At 36.8% G+C, this 19,521-nt stretch overlaps 1 protein-coding gene across 2 annotated transcripts in view; it reads left to right on the plus strand.

Annotated features, from left to right (window-relative positions):
• NCKAP5 (NCK associated protein 5) overlaps positions 1 to 19,521 on the plus strand; it is a 750,489-nt gene that overhangs the window by 290,305 nt on the left and 440,663 nt on the right. For both annotated transcript variants that reach the window (XM_054574978.1, XM_054574979.1), the window contains exon 3: positions 8,060 to 8,123. In XM_054574978.1, coding sequence (XP_054430953.1) covers positions 8,060 to 8,123 — 64 coding nt within the window. The remainder of the gene's footprint in view (positions 1 to 8,059; positions 8,124 to 19,521) is intronic.

A 19,521-nucleotide genomic window follows, 5' to 3' on the forward strand; every position in this document is an offset into this window, starting at 1 on the left:
ATTAGCCATTACTATATTTTTAAGTTGTGATATGATGTATTGCAATAGAAAGGGCTGAAGAAGTCAGTAGAGTATCTCCGAAAAAAGTTACCTGGATAAAAGTATGCCCCAAAAGTTGTAGAAGTTATAACTGGACTGAAATCCAATACCATCACATTCAAGAGACTTAAAGAATTTAGGGACTCACACAGTCAAAACATGTAGTAGAGATTATTTACAATTAAAATATTTGTGGGGTCAGATCTGTTTTGCTATATGACCTTTTGCTAAAAAGCATGAAGTTTAAAAAATGAACTGTCTTACAAATAACAGAATGTGCTTCCCATTTAAAGGAAGTTAATTTTTAAATAAAATCACTATGTAATATTCATTTTGAGCCCCAGTTTTAGTTCAGCTCCGCATAGCCAGAGCCCATGTTGTATGGCTTGCATCTATGACACTGACATGCGTGGGTGTGCTTGCCGTCTACTAGACCGTGAGCTCTGAGCTGGGAAACGTTTTATTTGTCTTTATTTCCCAGTATCTAGAACTGGGCCAGGCCTAGAGTAAACTCGCATTAAGTATTTGCTGAATTAATTAAAGTTTTCATCATCATTGGATTATATAGACACAGTTAGCAGGATATTATGGATAAATTCAAATATGTATTACCTATATATGTATGAAATATGTATGTATAGAATACATGAAATAACAGAGTTTTAAATATTTTAGAATGTAGAAGCTTAACCTAACAGCCAAAACTAACCAAGTCACAATTTTGGGCATTATTATAGGATTCTCTAATACCACGGTATATTTGTTACAGTAAAGGAAATTGAGTTTGAGTTCATAAGAAGCCAAGGACATTTTTTAAAATATATATGAGCATATTATACTTTATTTTTCTAGAAAAGTGAAGTAGAAGTTGCACAGATTAGTCGGCAGTTTCACCAAGACCCACAGAATATTTGTTATAGTGACAGCTTGCTTGATGTGCCTTTAGAGCTACACCATTCAAGTTATACTATTAGTGTAGAGTAGTCTGGGGCAATGGGACTTAGAAAGCATAGAAATAATTCTTCACACTTATCCTCAGTGCTTGTGCTGCTCTTCCTTCAGGGCATCCTCTGGGGGCGGACCATCTGCCTGGTGGAGAGCAGGACTGCACAGTGGTTTTATTCTCACCCATTCAAGATGGGTGCTGGCTTTCTTTAGCGGTAATAGAACATAGATTTGTCTCCAGACAGGCCTGCCTTGCACACTCATGCAACAGATGGCTCTGCAGTGCCCTTAAGTTTCAGGTCTCCACACATCACAAACTGAATATATTTCCTCTTTGCAAGCTGCTTTGTCTTGGGGAACGTTTTTCTAAACATGCAAACATTTCAGGTCTTCTCTGGATTTCACAAATACCAACATCCTGTTGGCTTCATTGAGGACAATCTTTCCCATGGGCTTAACTTGCAGATCTATCAGTGGTATTCTAAAGATCCGTGGTTCACATTGTTTGGGTCTGTATTAAAGAAATGTAGAAACCTGGGACTAATTCACCATTTGTGTATAAAATTAAATAAGTAGCTCTGTTTTATTTTTCTTGGAGAGAAAACTTCTCTTTGATTTTAACTGAAAGAGAAGTAGATATTATGGTCTCCTTTGTTTCACGGTATGTATATTCTTTATATCCTTCTTTTATTCCTATTCTGTAAATAAGCGTCCATAGTTCTCGATAAAATATCCCCGGACATTTGTTTTGCAGTCATGAAGTCAGTACCCTCTTCATAATGAGCCACTGGCTTTGCTATAAACCCAAAACAAAACAGTGATGCATTGCAAAAGCACAGTTGTCAGTTTCTAGCAGATGAGCTACGGCCTTCAAATAGGAGCAAGAGTGTATGTGTATGTGAGTGTGTTTAATTTTCCTTGGGTTGCATGCAACTCAAGGATTCTTTATTTTTTACACAAAGCTGTTTTTAAGAACCCTAGATTTGCATGAAAAAGATGCTGGTCCCAGTTGGTTTCACACATATATTGGAGCCATAGAGGTTTGAAAATATAGTTTGCTAAGAGACTACTAAACCATAGGCAAATGAGATTACTGTTAAAAAAAAAACAAAACAGACAGACCCATTTATTTTTAATACTCAAAGTTGATCATTTCAGTGCAGAAATGTTAACATCCAGAAATCTAGAAAATTTTATCAACTCCATCACTTCCTTAATTTTAATAAAAAATATAGTCATGGAAAAAAAATATAATTCCACTGACAAAAACTCCTACTGACATAAAATGGACATACATGGAATTTCAAGGACTTGAAAAATTTGAGAGATAGAAAGTATTGAACCTCAAAAAAAGAATGCTTTTTTTTTGTTTTTGTTTTTTAGCCTTGAAACCTGCTTTTCAAAGGAAATATTTTAGAAGCCTAGTACATAAAATAGCTCAAGACTGGGGTGCCCTTGCTGTAGTGGGACTTAGCTGACACTGCTCTTGCCGCCCACTCCATGGAAGGCCCCGTGCTGTTGGAGCCCTCAGGAGGTCTTTACTCCGTGACATTATATGCATTACATTTCCTGAATAAATGGTTTAAAACAATGACAGAGTATAGTCCCAAAGAGACACTTGTATTTGCTATTCTTACAAATTTTGCTCCTTCACCACCTAACTAGTTTGAATCAAATAACTGGACTTAAGCAATTTTCTACCTTGTAAATGAGGAGGACTACGTTGTATAGTGAGGATTGGGGAAAGTCTTTTTTGTGACCCAGTCTACCCTGAGATTTTCTGTGTTTACATCACACATTTCCACCTGACTGAAATTAGGCAAATCTCTGTTCACCTGGTGATAGGTCAGGTCAAAGCTACAGTTGATGTTTCTAGTTTCTTCATATTTTACTTTCTATTCCTCCAAATCAAATGGCTAACATGTTGCCACTTTAGAGAGGATCCTTTATGTTGGTTCATCCATTCACACTCTCTTTTTTGAATGCCAAAAAAATATGATGTGTGGGTACATCACAAAATTGCATGATTTAATAATGGCTAAAACCATTGAAGTTTTCTTGAACCGAATAAGATTTGACAAGCACCCGGACCTCATGATAATACCTAATAGTGTTATAAAGGCAATCTCTTTTAAGATTAAAATAGTGATGTTTCTAACCTTTAAACTATATTAGGACCCATCATTTAGAAGAGTGATAGTGCTAACATTAGTCTCTTACTGTTTCTAGAAAGGTCTTCTTTATGCTTAACTGCTTTGCAAAGAATTAACGTGCTGTTAGCATATATATTAAATATTTCTCTGGAGATCCAGCAATCAGGAATGATGATTCCAACAAAATTTCCAGAACATTCTTTCATTTCTAGTTCTATATCTTCTGGGCAAAGTTCTCAAAGTGTGGTCCTGTGGTCTGGGTGCTCCCGAGACACTTTGAAGGAATCTACAACATCAAAGCTATTTTTGTAATAACGTTAAGTGTTATTTCCCTTTTTTACTCACCTTCTTACATGAGAGTAGAGTGGAGTTTCCTACAAACTACGTGATATGCTATCTCAAGGGGTTGAATGAAGAAGCAGATAGGAGAATCCATTTGTCCTCTTTTAAGCCAGATGTTAAAAATATTTGCAACATTTTAAAGCAGTATCTCTCTTCTCATGATTTTATTTATTTTATTTTTTTGAATATAGGCTTGCTTTTTCATAAAGATGTTTTATTTGTGTTAACATGGGTTTGTTACTATTTTTAATGAATTAATAAATAAAGGTTTTAAAGCTATCTGCTTTCATTTACATGTGGTAAATGTCAATAGATATAACCCATGTAAACTTAAGCTCTTTTGGGACCTCAGTAACTTCTCAGAGTACAGAGGGGTCTTCTGACTCAAATGTCTGACAACTGCTATTCTACTACCTCCTCATTTAACGTCCTTATATAGAGATTCATTTTGTTGAAGCTTAGTTACTATTTATGGGGTAGCCAATGGAAGCTGTGACTTTCAAAATTTTAAATGTATGTAAACAAGCTTTTATGGCCACCAGAACCAGAAGGTGCTCTATGGGAATCATTTTGTGTGTAAGCATATGTGTTGTATAACATGTCGGTGCAAAACAGTGGTATTGTTAAAATTTTATTATACTAGGCAATTAATATTAGATTGTGTGACTGATTTCCTCATTCAACAAATCACAAACATTTTGTTCCTACTGAATGGCCCTTACTAGGTGTTTATAGAGATGAACTAAATATAATCTCAACATTCAAACAAGCAGTTGTTACAGGGAGGTATTAACTACACCACAACTGACCCTGTGCAAAAGTACACCAATCAGCATTCTTTTGCCTGCCACTCTTGTGGCTGAGGAGAAATTTATGGGCTTATTTAAAGGAAAACATACTGGTTAAATGATTGATGCAAAATATAAGACTGTATAATATAGTTTAAATTAGAAGTTAAATGGGTCTGTATTCACTCTACGAAGGAAACTGTGGGGCAGATGAGTTTGGGTATTGTTATATTAATATCTTAATTATGATCATTGGCAGCATAGTAGCTTCTGGGGTTTTGCTTATTTACTTAGGTGGTGGCAACAAAGACATGTTCACTTCATGGTCACTCATCAAGCAGTGACCTTATGATTTCATAATTTCTATGTATATTTTGCATTTTAATGAAAAAATACAAAAGTTAAAAATCCTAAATTTAAAATATCACCATACCGTGTTGAACTGCTTACAGTATGTACTTCAAGGTATTTATCTGAAGGCTCCTTGATGCTTCTAGTTAGTTCTTATTTTTCTGCTATCTATCAAAGCTTATAATTAGGTTCTTCTTTTCAGGGCCATGATGGTGGATCACTTGGTGCTGAGTTTTCAGTTTGTAAATAATCTGTCGAGTTTTCTAACCCTGCTCCTCATCTCTAGCTCTCTCATCCCTCACCTGTATCTCTGTCTCTCAATGTATCATCATAGCATTTTTAGTAAAAATAAAAGGCAGTGATCCAACAAGTTTCAAAATACACATATTTTTGAAAAATTTTTAATCAAAGTAGCACATGTACATGGTTTGGAAATCAAATGTAGTGATAATATTTATAAAATGTTCATCCCTTCCTCCCTACCTCCACATCTTTGCCCTGCAAACCACTTTCCATTTTTTAGCTCTATCTTCTAGATTTTTCATCCTTGTATCTACAAAACATATTTGTACTTTTATTTTTAGATTTATCAATTTTGGACATTATAAATTGTCTTCCTATTATAAAAGATAAAGACTTAGTGCTCCTATACCACCTATCTCTCTATACTTCCCCTTCTCTCTAATTTTTTTATTGTTAAAAATTAATTAGTTAATTAATTATAATAATAATAAAGTGACATAAATAGTATTCATAACTGAGTCTAGTAGAGTTCTAGGATTGCATTTCTTGAATGACTTTGCTCTTTCCACAAGTTAATAATTTCTATTGGGTTAGATTTTCACATTCCAGTCCCTGAATCTTAAGAGACTTTCCCCCTGAAACTCAAAAAGTCCTCTCAATATTTACAAACACATAGATTAATTTATTTTGATCCACTGTTTTTTCTGGGAGTCATCCATTGGAGACCCTCCATCCTCTTGCTGAAAACGGGTTTGGTTCCTCTAGATTCCTGCATACCTGTTTATCCTGGGCCATCTTTAAAAAATTTTTTTTTCTCCTCTTCTCTATAGGATTTTTTCTTTCTTGCTCCTTATGTCTTTCTCTTTATTTAGTTGGGTGAAGGTATACATCCCAGTGAGAAAGAATTTATAGATTAATTTGGCATGTCAATGGGAGGGGTTTACCCCCAGGGGCTGATTGGCTGCAAAGACTGGCTGTGACCACTGTGGAGAATCAGCTGTGCCAGGGCCTGTCCCACACAGCAGGACTTACTTCAGCAGGGCTCTAGTTTACATTGAGTGTGGCCCTTGAGTGTGTCACCTGCAGAGGTGGCTCTGGGGCTTCCCAGGAAGTGCACGCCAAGGTCAGCTGCCACCTCTCTTCTACCTGGGGCCGCCCAGCATGAACTACAAAACGATTTGCAGACAGCTGCTACTTGTGCTGGGCTTGGAGGTGCCCAAGAGAGGCCAAGCTGTGAACCAAGACTAGCTGCCACTAGTGCTGGGCTTGGAGCCATTTAGTGAGGAGTATGGGGCATGCCAAGGCCAGATGCTGCTTGTTTAAGTGATTTTAGGAAAGTCTGAAGTATGAGCCAAGACAGCTGTTGGTATAAAAAGCCACTGGAAACAGCTTAGGTGGGCCTGCAAGCTGGGTGAGGCAGGGTATAGGGAATAAGCAGGGTGGGGCAAACAGTGGTAGCCAGGTTGATGGAGACTCAAATATGGCACCTCTGTCAGGGGGGAGCATGCAGCAAAGGAACAGTAGCCTCTGCCAGCATTTCTGTCTGGGAGAGAGCTGCCCCTCCAGTCCTGGCCCTGATGCCAGACAATTAAGTTCTTCCCTGTACAACCCCAGTCCCTTTTAAAGCTGCTGCCCCAGTGCTGGAGCTCAGAGGGAGTAAGTCAGTCTGCGCACAGGCCCTTTAAGAGGAACGCGTAGGAATCCAGCAGCCCTCTGTCTCTCTCAGCCACACATCCCACTGGTTTTTACAGCTAAAAGTTATGGGGACTTCTCTTCCCTGCATTGGAGCACTGGGCTGGTAGTTCTGACGTGGAGCTGGGTATCCTTGATCCTCAGGAGGCACCTCTGTAGCTGAGATATCCCTTCAATTTTTAACCACCACATGTGGGGTGTGGGGCCAACCCATTTTGCATCTCCACCCCTCCTCTCAGTCTCTATGTGGCTTCTTCTTCATATTCTTAGTTATATGACTTCTGTTCAACTAGATCTTAGGCAGTTCTGAATGACAGGTCTGTAGTTTAGTTGTAGTTTTGATGTGGTTGTGGGAGGATGCAGGTGTCGTATTCACCTACGCTGCCATCTTGACCGAGCACGTGCCTTCTTGGCTGTCATCGGCAGAGGCCTGTGCAGTTAAGAGGGGAGAGGCCCTCTCACTGTCAGGGAACTGAGTTGCTTCTTGGCTGTTTGCAGGTAGCTGATCCTGTGTAGAGGGAAGGCTGAGGGATGAAGTATCTTTTAAATAGTTTCACATCTTCTTAGCAGGAGAGACATTTCAGGGAAAATCCTTGCTAAAACTAAGATTTAAGGATGGCTGGAAGAGTTTACCTACCATTATTTCGTTTAGCTACCATTCAAAGGATAATTGAATAGCTGTCTAAAATGCAGATATCTATCACTTTTAAAAAATATCCTTAAAACCTTGGTGAATAGTAGCTTTTTTGGATGTGAAATCAGAATTACAATGATAAAAGATAGCCAATAACCCCCATTATAAAATAAATAATCTGATTTTTAATTCTACATATTTCCTAGACCCTGAAAAATGATATGTAAAATTTTTATTTAGTCTTTGAAGTAAAGGAAACCTAATTTTGATCCCAATATACTATCTACCAGCTGGGGGCTCGGCTTGTTACTTAGCCTTTCTGAGCCCCTATTTTTATATCTATAAAATGGGGATAATAAAACCTATTATTTTTGGGCTCCTGTAAGATCAGGTAAAAGGCCCAGCACAATGCCTGTTACGTTGCAAGCCTGCAAATGTTTTTCTCTTACCATTTCAAGAATAATACAGTTATGTTTTCTTTGCTTTTTAAAGTTCAGTATCAACATAGAGCAACAAAGAAATAAAAATAGTTAAAATATATATGAGCAAAGTTGATACAGGAAAGACACAGAAAATTCATTTACAAATGATATACATGAATGAATTTAAAGTAAAGCTTTCATTCAACATTCAACATTTATTTGGCTATTTTAAAATCCAAGGCAAAAAATAAAATCACTTCCATGACACTCAATGAAAACAATGCACTGATGACCATTCACTTTAAATATTTATAGAAAGTTTAGCAGAGGAAGTGAGCTAAACCAAGGAAGGAGTTCCTCTGGAGACCTCAAAAGAATGTTTCCGAGCCATGCCCGTGCCCCTCTGCCCCAAGAAAATGGCCAAGTAATCATGCTCTTTTGTTTCTCCAGGGAGAAGCTGGCTGTGGCCCGACTGCAGCGAGAAGTTGCCCAAAGAAGAAGTGAGGGGGCCATGGTAAGTCCGGGCTGCTCTGGCCTGGTTCTGAACCTCCCTTCCAAAGGTGTCTGGCTTGAAAGGCATTTTTCTCATTAAGGATAAATAAGGAAAATATTTGCTTGCAGCAAACTGAATGCTGTATCTGCAGATAATGTGTTTATAATGTAGTATAGACAGCTCGGCCATTTGCAGAAAGAGAAGAGAGAGAGATTGATTAAGAAAGATAACTATTTGGGCTCAGAAGAAGATGTTCAAATGTTCAAAGGGTAATAGGCTTTATTTTATTAAGGTCTACTGGATGCCCAGGCATCAAGCTGGGAGCACAATATCCATAAATGAGCAATCTTAGATTTTCAGATAAAGACAGTTCAGCATAAGTCAAGCTTCTCAGCTCTTCCAACCTGAAAAACAAACAATGTAAAAGAACACTAAGATGTTGGCTACTGTCATTGTCTTAATCCTTTTCCTGCTCTTGACTATCTGCAGTGCATATCTCCCTATCCTCTTCAGCATGTGCCATTTAAAAAATCTTGTTTTGAATTGTACTCAAAATCAATATGGTTGTTTTGGTCCATTTCAACTTCATTTTATAGTCTGTGTTTGCCTAAGTGTCTGCCTGGGTGTTACTCTAACATCAGAGATGACTGTCTGGGGACTCGGGGAATGAACATGTGTGGATTAACTGCTGCTACTGCTACCTCTGGAAAAAAATATATCATGCCAGACTTTTTCCCCACTTATGACAAACCAACAGCCCATGTGCAATTTTTCAGCAAAAGAATTAGCTTTTTGAAAAAGAAAAGTGATGCATTTTTAGATTGTGAAGGCTGCTTCCATTTGATTTTTTGAGAGTTAAATGATTATCTGGCCACTGAAAAGAGAAAGAAATTGTAGAAATATGCTGGTGTCACACTTCCCCGAGCAGGGAAAGCAAAAGGCTGGAGGAAGAAGCTGAATGTTGCATGGGTCCTGCAAGGTCACGGCCCTTGCGCATGCTAAAATACTTAGATGATCACAGTGTTTGCTCTGCTGGTGATCTTAATGCACAGAGAATCTTGAATGTTCAAATAATACAAAGCAACTGCTCATACGCATTTTTGGGCAATGAATTGGAAATAAGCTGGAGAAAATGAAGGCTTAGTCAAATGGTGAAATAAAAATTTTCAATCTGGAATTTTACTGCATTGTAGAATGTTTAGGGCTAGGTGACTCCTCAGTGTTTCAGTCTTTTGTTTAGGGTTAGTCCCTGTTCATCGGCAATGTTCCAGCTGACTGTGAGGAAGTAACTTAACTTTTCTAGGTCTCAGTTTCTGTATTTTTAAATGAGGAGGTTGGAATTATATGATTCCATTAGCTTAGTGTATCATTCTACTGAACATTGGCTCATATAAACTTTTTATGATCAGGAGAAGCTCTTTCTGGTAATAACTGAATGTTACTTAAGCTCCTAAAAAGAACAGGCCTCTAAAGAATGTATTTTTCTTACTCTGACAGTGAATGGGTCTGAGAAGAAATCATCATAGACAAATAACTCTCTTGTATCTACAAAACAAAACCCTCTTTTAAAACATTATTGAAGTAATTATTCAGTGCAGAAAATACCCAGAAAACACAAATAAAAAGATGACTCTGGTTGCTCAAAAAATAATGTTGGAAAGTTTCCAGTGTTTTATTACACTTACTTTAATGATGATAATGAAAAAATCATATTTATGTATTGATTGATTTAGCAAATATTTATTGAGCACCCACTATGTGCCCAGTACCATTCTAGGCATTGGAGAAACATCAGAGGAAAAAAAACATGCAAAATTCTGAGCGCCTGCATTCTAGTAGTTGTGGAAACAGACATTCGCTGTGATTAGGTGTGTTAGATGATGAGAAAGTAAGATCTGAGAAAGTAAGATCAAGGAGGACAGATTGGGAATTCTAGGGGATCGGTATTTTGAATGGGGTGTTTATAGTATTATATCACTGAAAAGTTAGCACTTGAGCAAAAATTGAGGAGGGTGAAGGAGTGAACATGGTGGTATCTGGAGGAGGAACGTTCTAGGCAGAGAGATGAGCAAGTGCAAAGGCCTGAGTGCCTGAAAAACATTGAAGACAGAATGGCTGGAGGACAGTAGGGGGCGGGGTATGAAGGATAGAAGATGAAGTCAGAGAAGTGATCAGGGGCAGAGAGGAAGTCATCAAGGGCCCCAGGGATCTCTGGCTCATGGGCTGAGTGACTGGAGTCACTGGAAGGCTTTGAGTGAGGCAGTGATATGACCTGATGTACTACTATTCATTTTACTCTTGTTTCCCACATTCCATAATTCATCACATTTCAATACTTAGAGACACCATAACCCCTGATTTTCATTAACATCCTTTATTTTGTTTTTTTCTTCTTCTTTTTCAGTATTTTTTTCTATTCCCTTGCCTAGTCAACCGCCCCTCTGCGTTTTCTATTTAATTATATGCTTCAGCTTTTCTGCTCCTAGGATTCATTTATTTCTGAAGTCCTGGTGCTTTCATTTGACAGCTCCTTAATTTGGGCAGTTCTATTAATCCTCTAAGTTTAATTCTTGCTGTTATAAACCCAGAAATTTTGTCCTGTCTGTAGCAGAAATTGAGAGGAGTTCATCACAACCAAATCACCTTATGTTTTAAAAGACTACTATTTATAGCATTCTATATTTTTATCTACATGAAAAGAAAAATGGTGTGCAAAAAATTATTCAAGAAATATTTTCAAAAAAGCTATATATTTGATGCAGCTATTTATTTTTAAAGTCATTGAACCTGTTATAATCAATGAATCTGTTATAATCAAAGTCTTTAATACAAAGCATGCCCTTATTAAACTTTGACTTTATGTAATAAATCTCTTTTACTTATAAGTTTTAAGAATAGAACCCAAGGTACCATTTTTGGGATATTTGTTTTATTTTTAACATATTTTTTTATTTTAGAATAATTTTAGACTCACAGTAAAATTGCACACCTGCATACCCTCTAACCATTTTTGTAGCGTTAACATCTTAACATATTCATGTTGTAATTATCAAAACGAAGAGATTATTAACATTGGTGTGTTACTATTAACTAAACTCCAGGTTTTATTAGAATTTCACCAGGTTTTCTAATGTTCCTTTTTCTTTTTTTTCTAAGAAAAGATTTTTAAAAAAATATATTTATTTATTTATTTTTAGAGAGAAGGGATGGGAAGGAGAAAGAGATGTGTGTGTGTGTGGCTGCATCTCGCACACCCCCTACTGGGGACCTGGCCAGCAACCCAGGCATGTGCCCTGACTGGGAATTGAACCGGCAACCCTTTAGTTTACAGGCTGGCACTCAATCCGCTGAGCCACACGAGGCAGGGCAATAATGTCCCTTTTTCTGATCTACGATTCAATCCAATGTACTACACTGCATGTAAAGAGATTCCTGTTTAATGGCTAGTTGACACATATGTGGGAGGAAGAAAAACTGAGCTTGAGAGTGAGGCAGGTCTGGATTCAAAGTCCAGCTCTACCAATTGTTAGTTGTGTGACCTTGGACATGTTATTTCACTGGTTTTTATCAATTTTGCATGTTCTATTTTTCTGTTAACTCAAGTCTTTGCGAATGCTTTCTTTCAATATATTAAGTGTTTCATATTTGTTTCCTTTGTTCTCAACTATGTACAGGAAAAACACCAATGGATAGTTCTAGGGAGGGGAAAGGGCTTAATTATATTCATTTACTTAATTTTTTAATGAAGCAAATATCATAAGATGTCCTAAAAATCTGTTAAATCTGGGTGGAGTTAAGTGATAGTGATATTTCTAAACACTTTCTGAATTTTAAAGATATTTCATCTTAACAATCTTAAATAAACTTAAATAAAAATGTTGCAACTAAAAAAAAGCTGTAATATCATCAGAAGAGAAAATAGGAGAAATTAGAAGAAAATATTAAGTTACCCAGAGGAATGTATTAGAAAATTTGTTATTTTTATGATTTGGACATAGTGAAGGCATGTTTCAGCATGACACCAGGGTCATAAACTGTGAAGGGAAAAGATGGAGATTAGACATGGTAAAAAGCATTTACTTCTGGTCAGAGGAAGGTTACATAAAAACTTAATAAATTATACACTCCATTTTTATTTTATTTATTTATTATTTTTTAAAATCCTCACCCAAGGATATATTCACTGATTCCAGAGAGAAAGGGAGAGGGAGAGAGGGAGGAAGAGGGAGAGAGAGAAATATTGATGTGAGAAAGAAACACTGATCAGTTGCCTCTCTCATGCACTCCAACCAGGGACTGAACCCAAAACCCAGGCAATGTGGCCTGACCAGGAATCAAACCGACAGACTTTCTTTCAGTTTATAGGACAATGCTCCAATTAACTGAGCCGTTCCCACTTGTAAATTGTAACAGATACAACAGATATAAAGAAAGAATATTCTAGGAGTTTTCAGAGACATCCTCAGAATAATGCTGTGAATTATATACCCGAGATTGATCTTAAACTATGTTTGAAAAGTTAGATCAATCTACACCCTCTTAGTTTTTCTTTAGGATTCTTCCAAGGAGAAATGGTATTCCTGTTGAGAGTATATTCCCCGCACCAGTTAACACTGGCTAACCCTAGGGCTCGTGACAGTAAGATTTAAACTAAGTGTCCATTTTCCTTTTATTCCAAGTCAGAAATTGGATGGTATTCTACTAGGAATCTTGGAAACTATGCTAAATTTGTTCCACTTTTAACAAGGCAGACATTTTAAAGACTGCTTAAAGCACGAAGAGTCTTATAGTCTTTCCGTGGCTGACAGGGCTTTGTTTGCACCCATGTTTTGTGTTTGAAAAGGGGGTGGGAGGAATAGGATATCGTCTGCATGGCACTTCCCATTCTTGTACTTTAAAAAGCGAAAGTGAAATTGATATACAGTTAAATGCATTATATCTTAATTGTCCAATTTGATAAGTTTAGATAGATGTATTGACTGGTGAAACCAACACCTCAATTGAAGTGTAGAAAAATTTTATTACCACAGGAAGTTCCTTCTTAACTCTTCTTAGTCACACCTTTCCACTCCTGCATAGCAACCATTGATATACCTTATATAATTCATGTATTAGATTTGTCTGTTCTTGAATTTTTTTATAAATGTATGCATTGAATATATAATATAGTATGAGATCTTTTTCGTGTTTGGCTTCTTTCCTTTAACATAATGTTTCTGAGATTCATAATATATTGTGGGTTTTTTTATAGCCAAATAATAATTCATTTTATGAATATATCACAATCTGTTCATCCAGTTTCCTTTTGACAGATTGTTGGGTTGTTTCCAATTTGATCTATTATAAATAAGGCAACGATGAAATCTTTCTCAAATTCTTTTTGTGGACATATCAATTTATTAGATATATGACTTGCAAATTATTCATCCCATTGTGCAGGTTTTCTTTTTACTTTCTTGATGGTGCCCTTAAAACAAAAGTGTTTAATTTTGAAGAACTCAAAATTATATATTTTTTTCTCATATCTTTTGGTGTCATACTGAAAAAAGCTTTGATTCACCCAAGGCCACACAGATTTTCCTCTAAGAGTTTTCTTGTTCTAGCTCTTACTTTGAGGTCCACGGTACATTTTGAGTTATTGTTTGTGTGTTTGAGGAAGGTGTCCAATTTCATTCTTTTGCGTGTGGCTATCGAGCTGTCCTAGCACCGTTTGTTGAAAAGACTGCCCTTTCCCCCACTGAGTTGCCACGGCACTGTTATTGAAATCTTTTGACATGAATGTGAAAGTTTGTTATTGGACTTTCAGTTCCATCCTGCTGTCCTCAACATCTGTCCCGTTGCCTGGTGGGGAGAGGTTGGCTGGGGGAAGGCTGATTTCTACTGGGTAGAGCTGGAAGTCTAGACCTCCCAGCTGGTCCACTTGTTGTGGGGGTCACAGAGCTGATTACCCCCTGACAAGGGTGAGAGTCCTGGCTCCCTGTCTGGCCTTCTCTGACACCCACTTATGGGTGTTTTGGGGTACCTCATTATAGTGTCACAGGAATGGAAATATAAACTAGAAATTCCCAAGAATGGAAGTGGAAAGCTCAAATATAGACTGCTCTTTCATAAACTTGTAATATGAAAGCCCCCAAATATTGAGTGATAGCTAGAAGGAGGTATGGGAACAAAGGAGGTTCTTTTGTATGTGTTTGTTTGTTTGTTTGTTTTCTAAATGGCTGACACAGTGCCTGTTTACATTCTGAGAACATCTGCATGGTTGAAGAGGGCAAAGGGAGGCTGAGGGAGGCTGCACAGGTTTGGGAAGTTCATTCTGAATCCCCAATTCCTCTCATTCCTCTTCAGAGTGTAGTGATGGTGGTAAGGATGGGAACAGAATAGGGAATGTGATTAAATGGGAACAGTCTTTGACACACAGTGTTCCTTTCTTTTTCTTTCTTTGCTTGCCATCTCAATGAACTCTGCAGGGCCTGAATCATTATTTGCCTAACCAAATGCTATGATTGTGGATGGATGGAAAACACACGCAGTATTGTATTATACATAGAGTGACCTCCTGTGTCACTAAAATGCTAAGAGTGGTATCGATTGCATTATTTCCAAACTGAAATCATCTGCAACCTGGATTATTTAGCTTAAACCCACAGTAACTTTTGTGATGTCATCTTTATAGGGGGACTTTTTATTTTCGTATTTTCAAAATGCTGGTCTTTTAACACCTTGGGGTGAGGTATTGAATGTAACAACAACGTTTTCAGCTTACAGGGGAATTAAGGAGAGAATATTACTTATGTAGGCTTAAATGCATTTGCTTCTCACATGTAGGTCAGACCCCTGTGATTGGGGAAGGGAAGAGGGGTCTAGAGAGGCTGGACAAAGAAAATACCGCAGCAGGCTATTCCTTACAGACTGTAAATCTACATTGAAACTAGGTTTTTAAAATCAATTTTTTTCAAAAAATGATTTTTTCATGTACATGCACTCATGATTTTCATAATGATGTAGATATTACTGTGACAAATGATATACAAAATTATTTAAAAGTGAACCCATGGTTATTTTCCTTGACCAGGTGTTTTCTAATCAAAGAATGCAAAAGAAACAAAACTACTATCCCATGGAAATGCTTAAGGTTAGAAATAATTGTTAGGCAATTTTAAAATTGTATCAAAAAAACACAAAGGCTGTGTTTAACTGAAGGAATATGAGTACCATTCTAGCCAAAGAACACAAGTGTAAACCTTAAAGCAAGTGTATTTAATAAAAGGCACTAGCAATTTCAAAGGTCCTTAAAGTAATGTTTGGTGCATTTTTAAAAAAGAAAGTGGTTCCATCTGTTACTTTTTATTTATAACAAAAGGGGAAAAAAAGGAGATCATTTTGATCAATGTCCTTTTAATTCTTAGGCTTGGAGTAAAATAAATCACAGCATTATGGCAATTCATTTATAGAGGTTAAAGTGATATGTTGTGGATTTTCATGGTAACATGAGTTTCACTTGCTGAGCGCCTGGGACTTTGATTTGCCACGTTACCTGCTGTGGTTTAAGTGATGCAAAATAATTATTGGGCCTTCCTTGTCATAGAGGCCTACTCCACACCTGCACCCTTTTGTTGGGAGCCCTACAGGGATGCTGGATTTGAGGTCTCCACTGAATAGGCGTCCTCCCTGTGTAGAACTCCTACACCAGATTGATTTATGGATGTATCAAGGTCTTTGTTAGCATGTAAACCCCTAATTAATTTAAAGCCCTCTGTTGAGAAATTAAACTCCTAGTTAAGATTTTTAACAGACTCAGATGGTGCTAATAATGGGAAGCAAGTCCTACTAATGGATTTACCATGCTCACTGGCATCCGTATTTCACAATGAGGGCTGGTGTATGGAGCTTGGGTTGTGCCCCCAAATAAAGGATGGGCTGTCAGGAAATCATTCCGTTGTTGCCCCTAACCCAATTAGGCTTATCATTTGAGTTCTAGCTCCCCATCTGTAAGGGAGAGAGGGAGGGACAGACAGAGGCAGACACGAGCAGAAGAGACAAAATAGGGGAAAGAGAAAAACATGTTTGGATTACATAACGCTTCAATCAGATGTTTCTCTTCAACTAGTAACTCCAAATTTCTACTAGAAATTAATTCTCTGGAATTAGCCTTGGTCTAGGTCAAAGTAGGAAAATCAAAACAATTCTCAGAATGTTGTGAGAATAAATGGATAAGAGGTCTTAAATCACCACCATAAAAATTCTGTCTTTAAGTTATTGTGAACAGCAATGAATTCTAAATGGATTAGGTCTCTAAATGTAACAGATGACATGATTTACGTACTTGAAGAAAACAGATGAATTTTTCTTTAACCTTGGTGATGGAAAGGCTGTATAACTGTGACTCAAGCTCCAGATGCAATGGAAGCCTTATACATTTCACATGAAAATTCAACAATCTTGCATGACCAAAAATACTATAAACAAAGTCAAATGACAACTGACATTCTGGGGCACAATATTAGCAACATACATCACAACAAAGGGCTAATATACCAAACATCTAAGAATCTTTAAAACCGAGAGTCAAAAGACCAGAAATTCAATAGAAAAACATGGAAAAGGGACATGCATATGTAACTGACATAAATATGACCCATGGGCATTTGAAAAATATGTTCAAGCTCAGTCATAATAAGAGAAATGCAAAATGAAACAATACTGAGCTCTCATTTCTCGCCTCTCATAAAGTAAAAACTAGATAATAATTACAACACATTCTGTTGGTGAGGTTGTGGGAAACACGCTTGTACATTGAAAATTGGTGCAATCCTTCTGAAGGAAAATTTGGTAATAGCTAACAAAATTACATATGCACTTACCTTTAATTAGCAATCCTAATTCCAGAGGTCTGTTCTTATGATACACCTGCAACAATATAAAAGTACACATGCACAAAGTTGATTCATTTCAGCCTTTTTTGTGTGATTGCAAAATACTGGAAATAACCAAATTGTCCACATATGGGAGTAGGTTGAATAACCTATAGTGCAACTGTTGGGGGCAGGGCAGAGATCTCTATAGATTGATGTGGAGTGATTTCTAGGACATTTTTGTATAGCTGTGACCCCTCGTGTCATATTAATGTTTCACATATCCTCTGTATACCCCAAGATAAACACATAATTAAAACCAATCAGGATGTAAGGGGAACCCTAAATGGAATAAAAACAGTAACACATTAACCTAACTATATTATAGATTATTAATAAAGTGAAGTGGGTGATGAAAATAACCTGAGTAACTGTAAAACAATGAATTTGATTGAGAACTATAAGGTGAAAGACAGAGAATTGTACATAAATGTTGTAATCTAGTAGCTAAAATGATTCTCACAAGGGTATGTGCTGGAAATTCTGAAACTACTTTGCTTACTAGAATTCAACAAATAATTATATTGTAAATAATTGTAAGTAAGGAAAAGGATAATGCTGAAACAAACCCTGTGGTGTTTAGTATCAGAGGTTATCAGTAAAAATTCATGGTTATGCATATGTGTATGTATCTTTTTTACCTATACACGCATTTTGTACTCTCAACTCACACATGGAGATACATACACACACCGATGAATTATACAGAAGTGTAGAGATAGGTATATGCATATGTTACTGTATATACAAATATTTCCTAGCTCTGTCCACTGAAAGGGCTTAAAGCAGTAGCATGCCAGAAATAGTGATGCTCCTAGAGCCCTGATCTTGGCTTCTAAACACTATTCCCTAACAAAATGTACTGAGGTCTTTGAAGAAGAGATCGATTCCAGAGCTGGAGTGGGAAAATAGAAAATGAACTTGAAGTAGTTTTTCATGTCAGAAAGTGAGGAAGTGTCCCGAGATAGAAGGGATTTTCTTAAAAGAACACAGTGTCCAACCTGAAGGAGCTCTTAATGACCAAAGTTTGAACAGTCTGAGCAACAAAATAATGTAAATAACCTCAGATTGAATTTTCAGCTATAAAATAAATCATATTTCCATGAGTCCACATTGATGGATGCTAAAAACCAGTGGGCAGAAATTTGAGGAAAAATAGAATTTTCAGTCTGTAAGTATATCATCCAAGATATATATTAAATACAAAGGGAAGACAGCAACTCTATAGTAGAGAAAGCTGGTAGATACCACATCAACCAACTGATAAAGATAAATATCCACCAGTATTAAGATACAGAGGCATCATGAACCTCTTGATATGGTACTCTGAGAAGAACACATTCTGTGTATGTGTGCGTGTGGTATACTTGCCTAAAAATATATAACCTTATTACAGTAACGAAAAAAATATCCAAGAAACTCAAATTGAGGGGCATCTATAAAATAATCAACCAGTACTCTTTATGATTTTTAAGGTTATCAAAGTTGATGAAAGACTTGTAAACTGGAAGGGATCCTAAAGAGGATCCTGCAAAAGGAAAAGGATATCAGTAGAAAAGCTGATGAAATTCAAATAAGCTCTCTTCAATTTAGTTAATGATATTATACCAGTGTTAATTACATGCATGCATTTTTTATCACTGAAAAATATGTACTGCATATTTTCCTATCTTCATTCCAGTCTCTTTATTCCTTTTACTGGTTTCCAAATTTCTGGTAAATCTATCATATGTAGATATGAATGATGCTTGAGATTTCCATATTCATTTCCTTCCTTCCAGCTCCCCCCAGAGTTGCAATATGTGTCCTTATAAGAAAGAACAGAAAATATGGCATCTATCCAAGTTATCTTTGGAAATTTTCCACTGCAACTTCCTGTCATCCCCAAATCTAGAATTTACCTTATCTTCACTGAGGGTGGAAGGGAGGTGTTCTTAGAGACCAAACAAAATATCACGTGGGTCTTCCCTGGTTGCCTCTGGCAAGAGGACTCAGCCTTCTGCCCTCTTGAACTTGAACCTTCTGCATGAAACTGCAATACATTGCTCCGAACACTAGAACTCTTATATAAAGACATGATAAATCTTGTTGTAACCTTCAGCAAGTGGCAGGATTTGTGATCCAGAAGCACTGGGATCATTAGGGAGTGAATGTAATTTAGCAATCAATGAAGTATTAAAAGACAAAACGTGGTGGTTTAAATGGGCTCTTCTGTTTGGAGTGTTATGATTATTTTTTGTTTTATTTTGTTTTGTGTTTAACCATTTCTTAGGCTTCTGTAGTGCTCAACAAATTAGGATTTATTTAGGAAGTGGCTCATCTATGCATCATCAATATATCATTTTGTTTTACTGTTGAAATTCATATACATATAGATATTTGCTACCACTTTTATGGTTATCTATATTTTTGGATTAATTATAAAAAATTATATAGTTGGGGCTCAAGTCTTTATTTTTAATAAACAAAATGCACTTTCTCAAAATGTCCCTTTATAAGACTTACTT

The sequence above is a fragment of the Pteronotus mesoamericanus genome, unplaced genomic scaffold (assembly GCF_021234165.1).
Source record: "Pteronotus mesoamericanus isolate MK-2021 breed Mesoamerican mustached bat unplaced genomic scaffold, CSHL_Meso_final contig_27, whole genome shotgun sequence".
Lineage (NCBI taxonomy): Eukaryota > Metazoa > Chordata > Mammalia > Chiroptera > Mormoopidae > Pteronotus > Pteronotus mesoamericanus.